Source organism: Myotis myotis, unplaced genomic scaffold (assembly GCF_014108235.1).
Source record: "Myotis myotis isolate mMyoMyo1 unplaced genomic scaffold, mMyoMyo1.p scaffold_m19_p_2, whole genome shotgun sequence".
Classification (NCBI taxonomy): domain Eukaryota; kingdom Metazoa; phylum Chordata; class Mammalia; order Chiroptera; family Vespertilionidae; genus Myotis; species Myotis myotis.
In genome coordinates, this window is record NW_023416324.1 from 139,453,931 (window position 1) to 139,469,242 (window position 15,312).

Here is a 15,312-nt window from a genome sequence, read left to right on the forward strand (position 1 = left end):
GCATGGTGCATTGTGTGTTGTTATTATCATTGGTTTTTCGACATAGGAAAAGGGAGAAAGAAAAACTCGAGAGGGTAGGCCAGAGTTTCACATCATTAGTGTTAGAGTCAGTAAAGAATGTTATCAAATTCCCCTAATATTCCTGTGTTAGTTCTTGGAAACTTCTGGACCTCATGTCAGCTAACATTGTCAGCTCTAATTATCTGCACAAACTGAACAACAATGGAGAAGTGAGGCAGCTGTAGTAAATGATTAGGACAATTCTGATACCAAAAATAATAAGTAGCTCATTTAGTGGAGTGAGATAAAATATTTTCCCTTGCCTAAGAGGTCATCTTGTCCAGGTTGAGGATATTATCATGACTTTTAAACTGTTCAGTATATTACTGTGATTATAATTGATTTTTTATAAAGAAGCTTGGTGGAGGGGAGAGGGAAAGGCTCTGAAATTTGGCAGTCTCTCCTCCCTTATCCCCTTTCCATTCTATGTTTCTGATCCTTATTATAATATTCTTCTTGTGTTAGAGTATCTGAGCATTCTATAAAAAGCACTGGCTCAGTTTTAAAATATATTTTTATTGATTTCAAAGAGGAAGGGAGAGGGAGAGACAGATAGAAACATCAATGATGCAAGAAACTCATTGATTGGCTGCCTCCTGCATGCCCCACACTGGGAATTGAGCCCACAGCCCAGGCATGTACCCTTGACTGGAATCAAACCTGGGATCCTTCAGTCCATAGGCTGATGCTCTATCCACTGAGCCAAACCGGATAGGGCCACGGACTAAATTTTAATTAAAAATATCACATCATATGAGGAGGAGGTTATGTACCAACTAGAGGCCCAAGGCACGAAATTCATGCAAGAGTAGACCCTCACAGCCGCAGGCAACTGTCTGGATCCCTCTCTCCTGCGGCTGTCTGGATCCCTCCCTTGCAGCCATGATGGTTGCAGCCCTGGCTTAGTCCGAAAGGACGTCCAGTCTAATTAGCATATTACACTTTTATTATTATAGACCAGAGGCCCAGTGCATGAAATTCGTGCACAGGACGGGGGGTCCCTCAGCCCGGCCTGCAATGATGCCAGCATCCTGTTCCCCAGCCTCTGGCCAGAGGCCTTCCCTCTGTGTGGCCAGGTGCAGGATGCTGGGCTCATAGCTGAGGGCAACCATGAGCCCAGCGTCCTGTGCCCTGGCCTCTGGCCAGAGGCCCCTCCCTCAGTGCAGCTGGGGCGCAGGATGCTGGGACCCTGGCCCCTCCCTCCACATGGCCAGAGGCCCCTCCCTCCGCGGGGCCATGGTGCAGGACGCTGGGCCTGCATCACCAGGGCAATGCCGTCAGCATCCACCCCTCCACCGCTATGGGTACTGCCATCTTTGTTGCAGAGTGATGGTTAATTTGCATATTACTCTTTTATTAGATAGGATATCCAGCAAAAGATTATAGGGAGAATTGTCTAGTATTTCAGGGATAAGCTCTCATTGAACATGGCCTGTATTTTATTTGTGTTTTTTCCCCTTACTCATTGATATTTTAAATATATATATATATATATATTTCTTTTTTTAAAAATTTTTTTATTGATTAAGTTATTACATAGGTGTCCTTATCCCCATATTACCCCCATCCCCCCCACTCATGCCCTCACCCCCCTGTTGTCTGTGTCCATTGGTTAGGCCTATATGCTTGCATATAAGCTCTTTGGTTGATCTCTCCCCCTTACCCCCACCCTCCCCTACCTTCCCTCTGAGGTTTGACGGTCTGATCGATGCTTCTCTGTCTCTGGATCTTTTTTTTTTAAATCAGTTTATGTTGTTCATTATATTCCACAAATGAGTGAGATCATGTGATATTTATCTTTCTCTGACTGGCTTATTTCACTTAGCATAATGCTATCCAGCTCCATCCATGCTGTTGCAAATGGTAAGAACTCCTTTTTTTTTACCGCAGCGTAGTATTCCATCGTGTAGATGTACCACAGTTTTTTAATCCACTCATCTACTGATGGGCACTTAGGCTGTTTCCAGATCTTAACTATGGTGAATTGTGCTGCTATGAACATAGCTGATTATAGAAACAGTACTAGTATAATATTGAGAAATGTTATTCATTTAGAATGGAAGTCAGGAGGTAGATTGGGCATAGTTGGGTGTAGTTTAGGCTGTTTCTCCATAAGTTTCTCAGCTGTGCCCTCCTTTGTTAGTTTTTATCTGTGGCTTTTATCTCTCTTGTGGTTGGATTGTAGGATGCAGCTATATTAAGAGGTGGCTGCTTTCTTGTATATCCCCATCTTTTTTTTTTTTTTTTTTAATATATTTTATTGATTTTTTTTACAGAGAGAAAGGGAGAGAGATAGAGAGTTAGAAACATCGATGAGAGAGAAACATCGATCAGCTGTCTCCTGCACATCTCCTGCTGGGGATGTGCCCACAATCCAGGTACATGCCCTTGACCGGAATCGAACCTGGGACCTTTCAGTCCGCAGGCCGACGCTCTATCCACTGAGCCAAACCGGTTTCGGCTGTATATCCCCATCTTAAGAAACAATTTATTCCCGCAAAACCCTTCTTTAAGAGATTACCTGCATCTTTTCATTTGCAGAGCACTGGTGGTATCTGGATTGGGCTGCATGCATCCATGAGAAACCTTGAACAACATCTTTATATTCTCAAGTTGCGTCATGCCCATTCCTGAAACAGTCATTTGGGATTATCCCTTGATCAGTCAGTCAGAGCTGCATACCAGCAAACAGCAGTGCTGTTTTTCAGTAGACAAAGAGTGAAACAGATGTGGGACTGACAACCTAGTCCACAGCTTACAGTGGCTCCAGGAGGGACCACTGGTGTTTCCTCTTGGCTCTGCATCTAAAAAGATCGCAGGCCCTGAAGTTGCCCTTATCACTGGCGTGGGATAGAGTTGTCTTTTAGGAAAATTAAGCAAATTGACCTTTTTGCATTCCTTTTCATTTGTGAGTAAAATTCAGGTGGCTTAGCACCAAGTGTCTGGAGATTCTTGGGTGACTGCATGGGTCAGTGGAGATACCGAAGGAATAAGAGTGAGAGTGGGAAAGGAAGAGAGGAATAGGGTAGGAAGGAGAGGGGGTATGTGTGAGTGCATTGTGTACAGTTTGGTCCTTAATGGTTTACATCAATGATTATATCCTCATAACAACTAAAAACGAAAGGGAGGCTGGGATATTTCCTAGGTAGTAGGTAAGGCAAAATTTAAATTGAGATATAATTGACATATAAATGTGTAGGTTTAAGGTGTACAGTGTGTTGACTTGATATATTGATATATTACAGTATGATTACTACCATGTTAGCTAACACCTCTATCATATCACAAAATTATTTCTTTTCTCTGGTATAAACCATTAAGATCTTGTCTCTTAGCAACTTTGCAGTTATAACACAGTATTGTTGACTGTAATCACTATGCATTAAATCTCTAGGACTTACTGATCTAGTTGATCAACATCTCCCAAATTCCCCCACCCTCCAGCCCCAGTTCTTACTAGTTCAGCCTTTTTAGATTCCAAATATAAGTGATGTCATACATTATTCGTCTTTCTCTGTCTGATTCATCTCACTTAGCACAGTGCCCTCACGATCCAGGTTCATCCATGTTGTCACAAGCTGCAGGATGTCCTCTGTTATGACCCAATAATCTTCCATTACACACACACACACACACACACACGCACACGCACGCACACACACGCCGCATTTTCTTTCTTTTTTTTTTTTATTGCTTAAAGTATTACAAAGGGTATTACATATGTGTCCATTTTATCCCCCCGCCCTAGACAGTCCCCCAGCCTCCCCTATCCCCCAGTGTCTTATGTCCATTGGTTATGCTTATATGCATGCATACAAGTCCTTTAGTTGATCTCTTACCTCCCTACCTCCTGCTCCCCACCCCTCCCCGGCCTTCCCGCTGCAGTTTGACAATCTGTTTGAGGCAGCTCTGCCTCTGTATCTATTATTGTTCAAAAGTTTATAATGGTCTCTATTATCCATGAATGAGTGAGATCATGTGGTATTTTTCCTTCATTGACTGGCTTATTTCACTTAGCATAATGCTCTCCAGTTCCATCCATGACGTTGCAAATGGTAAGAGTTCCTTCCTTTTTAGAGCAGCATAGTATTCCATCGTGTAGATGTACCACAGTTTTCTAATCCATTCATCTACTGATGGGCACTTAGGCTGTTTCCAGATCTTAGCTATGGTGAATTGTGCTGCTATGAACATAGGGGTGCGTATATCCTTTCTGATTGGTGTTTCTGGTTTCTTGGGATATATTCCTAGAAGTGGGATCACAGGGTCAAATGGGAGTTCCATTTTCAGTTTTTTAAGGAAACTCCATACTGTCTTCCATAGTGGCTGCACCAGTCTGCATTCCCACCAGCAGTGCACAAGTGTTCCTTTTTCTCCACATCCTCTCCAGCACTTGTCGTTTGTTGATTTGTTGATGATAGCCAGTCTGACAGGTGTGAGATGGTACCTCATTGTTGTTTTGATTTGCATCTCTCGGATGATTAGTGACTTTGAGCATGTTTTCATATGTCTCTTGGCTTTCTGAATGTCCTCTTTTGAAAGGTGTCTATTTAGGTCCTTTGCCCATTTTTTGATTGGATTGTTTATCTTCCTTTTGTTAAGTTGTATGAGTTCCCTATAAATTTTGGAGATTAGGCCCTTATCAGATATGACATTGGCAAATATATTTTCCCACACAGTGGGTTTTCTCATTGTTTTGTTGATGGTTTCTTTTGCTGTGCAGAAGCTTTTTATTTTGATGTAGTCCCATTTGTTCATTTTTTCTTTAGTTTCCAGTGCCCTAGGAGCTGTATCAGTGAAGAAATTGCTTCAGCATATGTCTGAGATTTTGTTGCCTTTGGATTCTTCTAGAATTTTTATGGTTTCCTGTCGTACATTTAAGTCCTTTATCCATTTTGAGTTTATTTTTGTGTATGGTGTAAGTTGGTGGTCTAGTTTCATTTTCTTGCATATATCTGTCCAATTTTCCCAACACCATTTATTGAAGAGACTATCTTGGCTCCATTGTATGGTCTTGCCTCCTTTGTCAAATATTAATTGAACATATTGGTTCGGGCCAATTTCTGGGCTCTCTATTCTATTCCATTGATCTATATGCCTATTCTTGTGCCAGTACCAGGCAGTTTTGAGAACAGTGGCTTTGTAATACAACTTGATATCTGGTATTGAGATCCCACCTACTTTGTTCTTTTTCAGGATTGCTGCAGCTATTCGGGGTCTTTTTTTTATTCCAGATGAATTTTTGGAGAGTTCGTTCTAGATCTCTGAAGTATGCCGTTGGTATTTTAATGGGAAGTGCGTTGAATTTATAGATTGCTTTGGGTAGTATGGACATTTTAATGATGTTGATTCTACCAATCCATGAACACGGTATGTTCTTCCATCTGTTTATGTCTTCCTCTATATCTTTTTTCAACATCCTGTAGTTTTCTGAGTAGAGGTCTTTTACCTCTTTAGTTAAGTTTATTCCTAGGTAGCTTAATTTTTTTGGTGCGATGGTAAACGGGATTGTTTTTATAATCTCTCTTTCTGAAAGTTCACTATTGGTGTATAGAAATGCCTCAGATTTCTTGGGGTTAACTTTGTATCCTGCTTCATTGCCAAATTCATGTATTAAGTCTAGTAGCTTTTTGATGGAGTCTCTAGGGTTTTGTATGTATAATATCATGTCGTCTGTAAATAAGGACAGTTTTACTTCCTCTTTTCCAATTTGGATGCCTTTTATTTCTTCTTCTTGCCGAATTGCAATGGCTAACACTTCCAGTACTGTGTTGAACAGGAGTGGTGAGAGGGGACATCCCTGTCTTGTTCCTGTTCTTAGGGGAAATGGTGTTAGTTTTTGTCCATTGAGTATGATGTTGGCTGTGGGCCTGTCATATATGGCTTTTATTATGTTGAGGTATGATCCTTCTACTCCCACCTTGCTGAGAGTTTTTATCAAAAATGGGTGTTGAATTTTGTCAAATGCTTTTTCTGCATGAATTGATATGACCATGTGGTTTTTTTCTTTCAATTTGTTTATGTGATGTATCACATTTCTAACGGATGCCCGTCCCCAATGGGAAATAAGCCAGCCCCCTGACACGTCATCGGAAGGGCAGCACACCACGCTCTTATATCATCTGTGCTTTGCCTCCAGCTTTCTTGGGGATAGTCTAGGCCTCATCACTCAGTCTGCTTTGAAGTTCCATAATCTTTATTTTTAGAGTGAGAGGAAGGGAGAGACTGACTGGTCCCACACACTTACGCATTCATTGGTGATTCTTGTATGTGCCCTGACCGAAATCGAACCCACAACCTTGGCGTGTTGAAACGATGCTCTAACTAAATGAGCTACCGGGCCAGGGCTGAAATTCCATAATCTTGAAACTGAAATTAAAAAATGAAATGTAAGATGGCATTTTAAAGCTGAGAAGGATTAACCATTAAGGATTAACCATTAATTTCTGTTTCTCTAGATTAATATTAGAAGTCAGTTTTAAGGCAATCCTATCTCAAAGTGGCCCTGTTCATTTCTTTGCCTACGTTTTCAAAACACTGAGCTAAGAATTTTTCATCCCAGTAGCATACATATGGTTAGAAGCTAACACTGAAGAGGCTTATCATTTAAGAAAAAAAAAAAAAAAAAAAAAAAAGGAGCCACCCACTATCCCACATGGTCTCTGCTCTTTCCCCTAAAAACACTATTTCTCGCTGCTGCTGGTTGTGCTGATTTATTAGGGAGGCACAAGAAGCTGTCCCACTCCCCCCGCCGGGTGGGGAGGCCTTCGTCCTCAGCTCCCCAGGTGCTTGGTGTGTCTGCCCTGAGCTACCAGCTTCCCGGTCGTCTTGTTGGTCAGGTCCACGGAGGCAAAGGCCAGCGTCCTCCCTTGCTTCAGGATCTGTGCTGTGATCACCACCACTTCGCCTATTTTCGCCGGTGACATGTACGTGATGTTCATGTCCACGCTGACGCCCGGCAGGGCCCTCTCCGTGCAGAGCAGGGCCATGGTGGAGATGCTGTCCACCAGGGTGGCCGTCAGCCCCCCGTGGAGCGTGCCCAGCTTGTTGGTGTGCTCCTCCTCGACTCTCAGCTCACAGGTCACCTTCCCAGGAGCCACCGAGACCAGCGTCACCTTTTCCAAAACTTTGTCAAAACCGGGGACCCCGCTGATGGCCTTCATCACCTCCCGCAGGTTCTGGGTCAGGCTCATCGTGACACGTCCGCGGGCTTCCGGGCCCCGAGCAACACTGGACCTTGGAGGCGCGGGGCAGCCAGGCGCTGGCAAACGCACAAGGACGCAGAGGACGCGCACGGGTCGCCATTCGTCCGCCCGCATTTTCTTTATTCATCAGTAAACACTAGGTTGTTTCCATATCTTGGCTGTTGTGAGTAATGCTACAATAAACGCGTGTACAGGTATCTTTTAGAAACGTTTTTTCATTTCTTTTGGATGTATACCCAGAAGTGGGATTGCTGGATCATATGGTAGTAATTCTATTTTGATTTGTTGAAGGACCTCCATACTATTTTCCATAGGAGCTCATTTACATTCCCACCAACTGTGTACAAGGGTTCCCTTTTGCCCACATCCTTGCCGATGCATCTATCTTCTTGATGATAGCTGTTCCAACAAGTGTGAGGTGTTATCTCATTGTGGTAATTGACTTGCATTTCTCTGAGGATTAGTGATGTTGAGCATCTTTTCATGTACCTGTTGGCCATTTGGATGTCTTCTTTGGAAAAATGTCTATTTAGTTCCTTTTCCCATTTTTTTTATTGTCACTTCCTCCCACCAAGCAGATATGTCTAGATTTTTAAATCTGGACACGCACACACACACCCTTTTCTTTAATATGGTTCTGAATTTGTTGGCAAAGCACCTTTATTCCTATATTCCTTGTTGTAATGTCCTTGATTTGACTCTCTTCATATTTGAGTATTTCCTCCAAGATTGTTTTCAATATGGGTCTTTGTATGCTAAGATTTTGTGTGCCTAAGAATATCTACTTTGCCGTCTCACTTGAACAGCAACTTAGACATATATAAAGTTCTAGGTTCAAGCTTATTTTCCTTCACTACTATAAACCATTATTTTATATTATTTTTGAACCCTTCAATTCTGCTGAAAGTCTGATGTCAACCTGATTGTTACTCTGTTGTAGGCAAATTGTTCTTTCTGTGAGCTTTTTGCATATTTCTTTGTCTCATTATAATGAGCCTTAGTATGGAGTTTTTCTTACCATTCCTGTTTGGTACTCCTTCAACCCTTTATTCTGAGGTCTTTCATCTTTCTGTAATATTGGTAAATTTATTACTCATTGTCTTCTCAAATATTTATATTTATTTTTCTCTTTTTCTCTCATTGAGAGACTTGTCGTCATCCAAATGTCAACACTTCTATTTCTATTTGCCATGTTGCTGACCTCTCTTTTCTGTTTTCAGTGGACCTCCCTCATCTCACCTTCCACCTCACAAATCACCGTTCAGCTCCATCCATCTATAGTAGTTGTCATTTATATTATTCTAGTTTTAATATCTAATATCTCTTTATTTTTATGAAGTGTTGGTTTTGCTTTATGTTGTGAGTATTTCTATTACCTTGTTTAGTGTGTTTACCATCTTATTTTCAGGTTTTGGCTCATCTTTGTCACAATTCAGCATTAGTATATGGGTTCAATTTGTTACCCATGTTTTACAGTGGTCTTACTCCATCACTGTCTAATTCTGTGGATCTGTGTGCTCTTGCTCCAGGGGGCAGCAGCTAGGTTGTGTGGTAATGTGTAATGGGAAAGAGATGAAGGGCAGGACCTGAGGTCTGTGTCCATTTAGGTCCAGCCCTGGGAGAGGCATCACTTAGGTCCAGCACTTAGAGGCATCATGGATCTCCTGATTTACAGCTACTCCATCAGCCAGCTCTTAGGGCTCTGTTCATTTTTAAACTGGATTTTGTTGTTATTACTGAGTTGTATAAGTTCTTTTTAAGGTGTCTGCAGGGCTGGGCTCCCTCTGGAAGCTCTCTGGGAGGATGTGCCTCTTCCATTTCTGGTAGCCCAAGGCATTCTCTCCTTTTCTTATAAGGCCACCATTCATATTGGATTTAGGACTCAACCTATTATAGCATGACCTCATCTTAACTAATTATATCTGCAAGATCTCTCTCTCCAGTTAAGGTCACTTTCTGAGATCCTAAAGGTGAGCATATCAATATATCTTATTGGAGGACACAATCAATTTCCAACACCTGGTTTGGTGCTTTTTCAGCTCACCCACCTTCCTCCACAGCTCTCCATTTGTGCTGCTGGAGATTACCAAGGCCCCCAGTCTGCATTATGTCATGTGTAGAAATCTGAGGATGAGCACTTGCCACTGTAGGGGATGTTAAATAAGATACATTGCTGTTAAGCTTTTTCTGTGCTAAAGAGAGGTTGCCCCCAATGACTTTAGCTCACATGCCTCATCCATGTAGATATCATTTAAAACTATTATCATTATTAAAATGAAATCATGATTATTAAAGTTACAAATCGTTGTTTAAAAAAATCCTTATTACTAAACTCATGTACCTTACTAATATGCCCTTAAACTTAATTGTAAATGTTAGTAGTTTCTTTGTTCACCGTTGCTTCTTGCATCCCAGATTCAGTTTTCTTCTTCTGAGTGTATCCTTTAACAGTTCTTATAGAAACCATGAATATAAACTTTTGAAATCCTTGTATGTCAGGAAATAGATTTATCTCCCAGTTACTCTTGAATGAACATTTGGCTGGCTATAAAATTCTAGCTCATGATCTTTTCCCTCAGCACTTGGAAATATTGCTCCCTTGCCATATTCAGTGTTGCTAATTTGTAGGTAGTGCAGTTTTTGTCTCTAATGGCTTTTTTAGATGAATATATAGCCTCTGTTTGTTTATAAAAAAATATCTATTGGACTTCTAGTTTGTGGTGGGACTGCTCTAGTAGTGCTGGGCATGTAACTGTGAACATGATAAGCCATGGGGCACAAACAAGTGAGCCAAACCAATAAATCATATAATGCCAGGCAGTGACAACTGCCATAAAGAAAGACAGTAGAGAAAGGTGCCAGGGTTATGCAGGAAGGTCTCTCTGAGGAGAGCCCTGAATGAGGTGAGTGATGGAGCCTTTCAAAAGCTAACAAAGCTCCTTGAGGGAGGGCTTTTGGCACCATGTGAGAGCTTGTTCCTGTTCCCTTTGCCCTGTTTCAATTAGCCCTGCACAGTTGGCAGGTCCTTTCAACCTGCCTACCTGGGCTTGGGAATCTCAGAAAATCCTGTTCCTTTGGGTCCTGCCCCTTTGTGCTACCCAGCACCATGCATCATGCCTAGTGTGTGGATGCTGGAGCCACTTAAATTTGTCTTTTTTTATGACCTATCTCTTTATCCTTGTGTATTGGGTTCTAGAAATATTTCTCAGTGTGATTGTCCAGCTCACTAATCTGTCCTTCAACTACATTCTCCAATCAGCCAAGCTCTTTTCAAAAAATTACTTTTTATAGACAACAAGTTCTTTACTATGTCAACCTGCTCTTGGCTTGAGGATGTAACTCCTCCTCCTTGCACGGTGTGGGGTGGGGGATGGTGTAGGTTAGCCCCACAGGTCCCCAGCTATTGTATTCTCACTGTTTCTCCAGCCCCAGCTTCCCATGGCCCACTTGAAGGAAGACCCTCTTCATTGCTAGTCTTGGCTGGTGGGGAGGGGGCACAGAGATCAGCTGGCCTGGCTCTTGGTCAAAGCTCCTGCCATTCCTCAGGACCTTCTTACTCTAGGCTCTACCTTCACCCACTCCAGCACAGATACTCTCTGAGCTGCCCCATTGTTTTAGCCTATTTGATCATGCTTACCTTGAGTTTTGCCTCCCTAAATCTACTTTTGGGTTCCTGGAGTTATTTGGTGTTTTACAGAAAATGGCCCATTCTGTTTTCTGCCACAGTATATACAGTGGGGGGTCCAGACAGGCCAAAGAAAATGGGGCTGGTGACACAGTGGCATTGACTAGTGGAGGAACACCTTATGGAGGTCGGCGGATGGCAGGGCAGACCTTGATCAAGATGGAAGGGGTGAAGGGGCCTCCAGAGCTTCTGGGTGCCATGGAGGTTGGTCTGGTTAGAGGGTAGTGGGGTAGGTAGAAGCCTTTCTCACTGAGCCAGAATGGTCTCATCCTCCATACAGCACTAGGGGGAGGCAGTGCATGCAAAAAGTGATTACAGGTCTGAGCAGGAAGCAGAGAGCCACTGGGTCCCCTGACATGAGACAAAGAAGTGAATCCACAGACTCAGGAGAGATGATGTCTGCAGCTTGTGAACACTTGCTGGGCGTGTTGAGGAAGTTTCCCTGGGTCCCTTAAACCCTCAGTTGCCCATTTCTAGCTTAGACTGTTAAGTGAGATAATATCTGAGATTTCTGTGCAGCAGTGAATATCCATTTGACCAAAAAGGATGCTTATAACTCAGGGAGTGCTGATCATGCCAGAATTTTCAAAGAATGGTCTTGTAAGAACGTGGCCACCCTTGAACAGTGTGGCTCCTGAGTAAACAGGTGTCTTCCTTGGGTAAACTTCAGGGTCTGGGGTGGATGGGGACATAGCTAACCACCTTCAACAGATGAGCTGGGATCCAAGTATGAGCCTCTCCCATCAGAACCTGCATCCGGTTGAAATCCTTGGGAAGCTCCTCCTCCTCCACATGCTCCTCACTTTGCCATGAGGCCTTTAAAATTGTTTCTTCCCATCTCTGCTCCCATCCCCAATTGCTGGGCTCTGCTCAGATAATTTCCAATTTCCTTTTCAGATATTTTTAGGCATTTTTGGCAGCACATCTATATACATTTTTTAAGGTTGCTATGGAACACTCATGTCACCAGCAGGCTGTAGAGGATGGTTGCCAGAGCCCAATGCCAAGTTTTTGTTCTGCAGCCTCCACTTACCAGCTGGGTGCCTGTGTGAAGGAGTTCATCTTCTGAGTGCCTGCTTTCCTCCCTCGGGAAATGGAGACTGTGATAGCACCTCCCCCATTAGTAGATGGAAATGAAGAAAATTGATGTAAGATGGAAATTATGCTCTGAGAGGAGGGATAGTATTGATTTAAATTGAGATTATGCTCTGCCTTCCTCAGGGGTGATTAGGAAGGTGAAACCAGTTCACTGAAAATGGAGATTATGACAGTCTGTTTCCCACAGGTTATTGTGAGAGTGAATTGAATTGATGGAAAATGAGAAGATTACAGTGGCTCCTCATGGGGGACCTGGACAGTAAATTGAGTTGATAGCACATTGAGTTTGCATATGCTTCTGTGGAAGAAGTGGTTGAGGTATAATTGAGATGATAGTATACCTGCCCTATGTGTGGTTGGCAGGTTGAATTCGATTGTGGTATAATGAAGTTATGATTTGCTGTACCTTGATGGAAAATGGAGATTATGATGTAACTCTCTGAGAGTTGTTGGGAGGATGATGGGAGTTGGGAGAATATTGAGCAGTGACTTCTTCCTGATTGGCTTGAAGGGTGAAATGGGTTGATGAAAAATGGAAAACCTGACAAACTCTTCCCAATGGGGAGTTGGGAAGGTAAAAGGGTTGATGGAAAGTGTAGGTTATAGTAGTGCCACCGCATGGAGGTTTGATGGACAATGGAGATGATGACCTTGCCTCTCCTCATATACCCAGGGAGTGGCAGTAGTGGAGGGAGTGCCGTGACTTGGCCCGGCAAGGCCCAGCTGGACTGACATGCTTGGGAGAGCAGGGAGGAGGGCTACTTGCACTGAGCCCTGAAAGATCAGCAGGAGTTCTTACTGGACCAAGCATAGGAAGGCCCATGATTCTCCCACCCATGCCTCTTCTGCCTTTTGACCAGTCCCAATTGAACCCCAGGGCTCTCACCTCAACCCCTCCAGTGCTGCTCAATGACCCCCAATCTCTCTCCTAGGGTCCACTTCACCAGCAGCACCTACAGTCCACTCACCAATCCCTGATGTCTCCCCTACCCATTGTCTAGCTGTGGTCAAGCCAACTGGGGCAGAGCTCAGATCCTTCTGGTGTTCCTGGGTCTGCATCTCTTCAGACTGTGCCCACAGTTTGTCTCATTCAGGATCTTCTTTCTCTATAGGCTATCCTCCCCACTGGCCTTCAGGCTCTTATCATCTACCCTGATCACCCCTAATAACTTCACTTGCCCTGGGGATCCAGCACCACAGGATCTAACCTGTATCTTCTTGAGGAAGAGAAGGGTATCTCCATCTAGAAGACAGGAAGGTGGGATACAGTTGCTGTGTATTTCCCTATTTTCTGCTGTGTGGCTTGGGTCCGGGACCTGGAGAAGGGCCGTGCACAAATGAAGAGACTGGACAAGAAATATGAATTTGAAATTACAAGGGGCCAGGCGGAGAGTCTTTCTCAAGAGGAAAGGCTTCACTGGTGCCCAGGCTCTGCCAGCCTTTTATTCAATTTTAGATACACATATTGCCCTTAGTCAGGCCAACAATTCTGGTAGCAGACAGACTATCTTAAAGGTCAGTAAATATTAGTAAAGACTTACTTTGAGACTATTAGGTCAGGAAATTTCTTGAGCCATCGTTGTCTTGACTAAACAATTGGTGCATAGCTTTGGCCCTTGCCAAAGCTCAAGGTCCATCAGTCTTCTGGGTTCCTTGTTTACACATTCCTGATAATGTAGACAATGGGTTGCTTCCAGCACTGCTGGACACTGTACTAGCTGTGTATTGTCCTGGAACCTCCTTCATCAGCCACCTCTGTGAATGGAAAGTGGAAGAATTTCCTCAAGCTAGCAAGGACCTGGGCAAAGGGAATCTGGAGTACTGTGTATCTGGTTAGGGGCTGTGATAGATGAGGAGGTGGTCTGTGGCAGGCAAGGAGCGGAGCATTTTATGTGCTCTTCATGGGGTTCTCCCCATAGCCCCAGGAGCTGGCTCTCTCGTCATGCCCAGTTTCTAGGTTGCAGTGGTCACCTGCCAGAAATTATAGTGAGGAAAGGCCTGGGTGGAAAATCTATGCAAGGACCTTGTGACTGAGGTCTTGACCCCACAGAAGCAGAAACGTGAAGACTCATGCACCACATCTCTGCAGGTGTGAGCACCTTCTTTGTGCTGGGACTGTGCTGAGGCAGGGGTGGGGGAGATGTACAGAGGGGAATCTAAACAGGGCTGCTTGCTTTCAGGTTGATCGGTGTCATGAGGAAAGAAGCCATGCATCAGGCAGTCCCACACATACAAGGGAGTGAGCAAGTGGTAAGCCCTCCTGGGGGCTCCGGAGGACACTCCAAAGGAAATGACTGAGAGTGCAGTGATGGGTAGGACTAGCCAGGTGCCAACACTCCAGGATGAGGAAGAGCACGTGCCGAGGCCCAGTGGAGTGAAGGAGGTGGGACAGTTGGAGAATGAAAAAGTTTCTATAGCCTTTAGAAGTTGTGACTCTAGACAGGTGAGGAACCCCATGCCTGGCACTGAAGAAGCTGGTGGGGAGATGCAGGTCCAGTAGATCCCTTCCCCAGGGGGCTATGGAATGGGGAAGCAGCCTTGAGTCATTGTGTCTGCATAGCACAAAATGCCAGCATAGTAACGACTGGGCAGTTTTCTCTCATGTAAAGAAGTCTGGATTATCTGTGATTAGGGAGGGCCCTGTTGCCATCTTTCTGCTCCATCGCCCTCCTGTGGCTCCACCTCTCCAGGCGACACCTGAGGGGGTGTGGCCATCACATGTGCATTTGTGGATGTGAAAGTCATTGAAAATGATGACAGGGATGTAGTGGTACCAGCAGTGAGTGGGACTAAAATCTTCAATGAAGACCACAGTGATGGGGAGGAGGCAGACAACTGCCTAAGAGGGGTGATGGGGTGCTGTCTAGGTACAGCATTTCCATCTCAGATTGGCAGCCCACTCCCTGGACCTTCAATATGATGACCCTTCCTCTTGGAGTCTCCCCTCCTCTGTCCTTGCCCTAGGCCACCTGCAGCCTGTCTACCCAGCACTCAACCTCCATAGTGACATCGAGTAGCAAAAGGAGCAGCTGTAACATCAGCATCCAGGGAGCCTGTAGTATCACCATGGAAACACCTGAACTAAGGACCTACACCACATAACCAAGAGCCTGTCCCTTGCTTGCTCTGGGACCCTCTTACTCCATGCTCCACTTGTGAAATAAAGATTACATTGAGATGAACAAGAATAGATCCAGAGACAAATGGTAGGGGAGTGGGGGGGGGGGGCGGTTTAGAGAGCAACCAAATATGTATGAATGCATA

The 15,312-nt window shown here is 44.1% G+C and overlaps 2 protein-coding genes across 4 annotated transcripts in view; one reads left to right on the forward strand and one right to left on the reverse strand.

Annotated features, from left to right (window-relative positions):
• NXPE3 (neurexophilin and PC-esterase domain family member 3) overlaps positions 1-15,312 on the forward strand; it is a 71,919-nt gene that overhangs the window by 24,662 nt on the left and 31,945 nt on the right. The window lies entirely within an intron of this gene.
• Positions 6,760-7,394, reverse strand: LOC118676815 (acyl-coenzyme A thioesterase 13-like). Its single transcript, XM_036351315.1, has one exon. It carries the CDS (start codon positions 7,377-7,379, stop codon positions 6,834-6,836), a length of 546 nt encoding a protein of 181 aa, XP_036207208.1. The 5' UTR covers positions 7,380-7,394; the 3' UTR covers positions 6,760-6,833.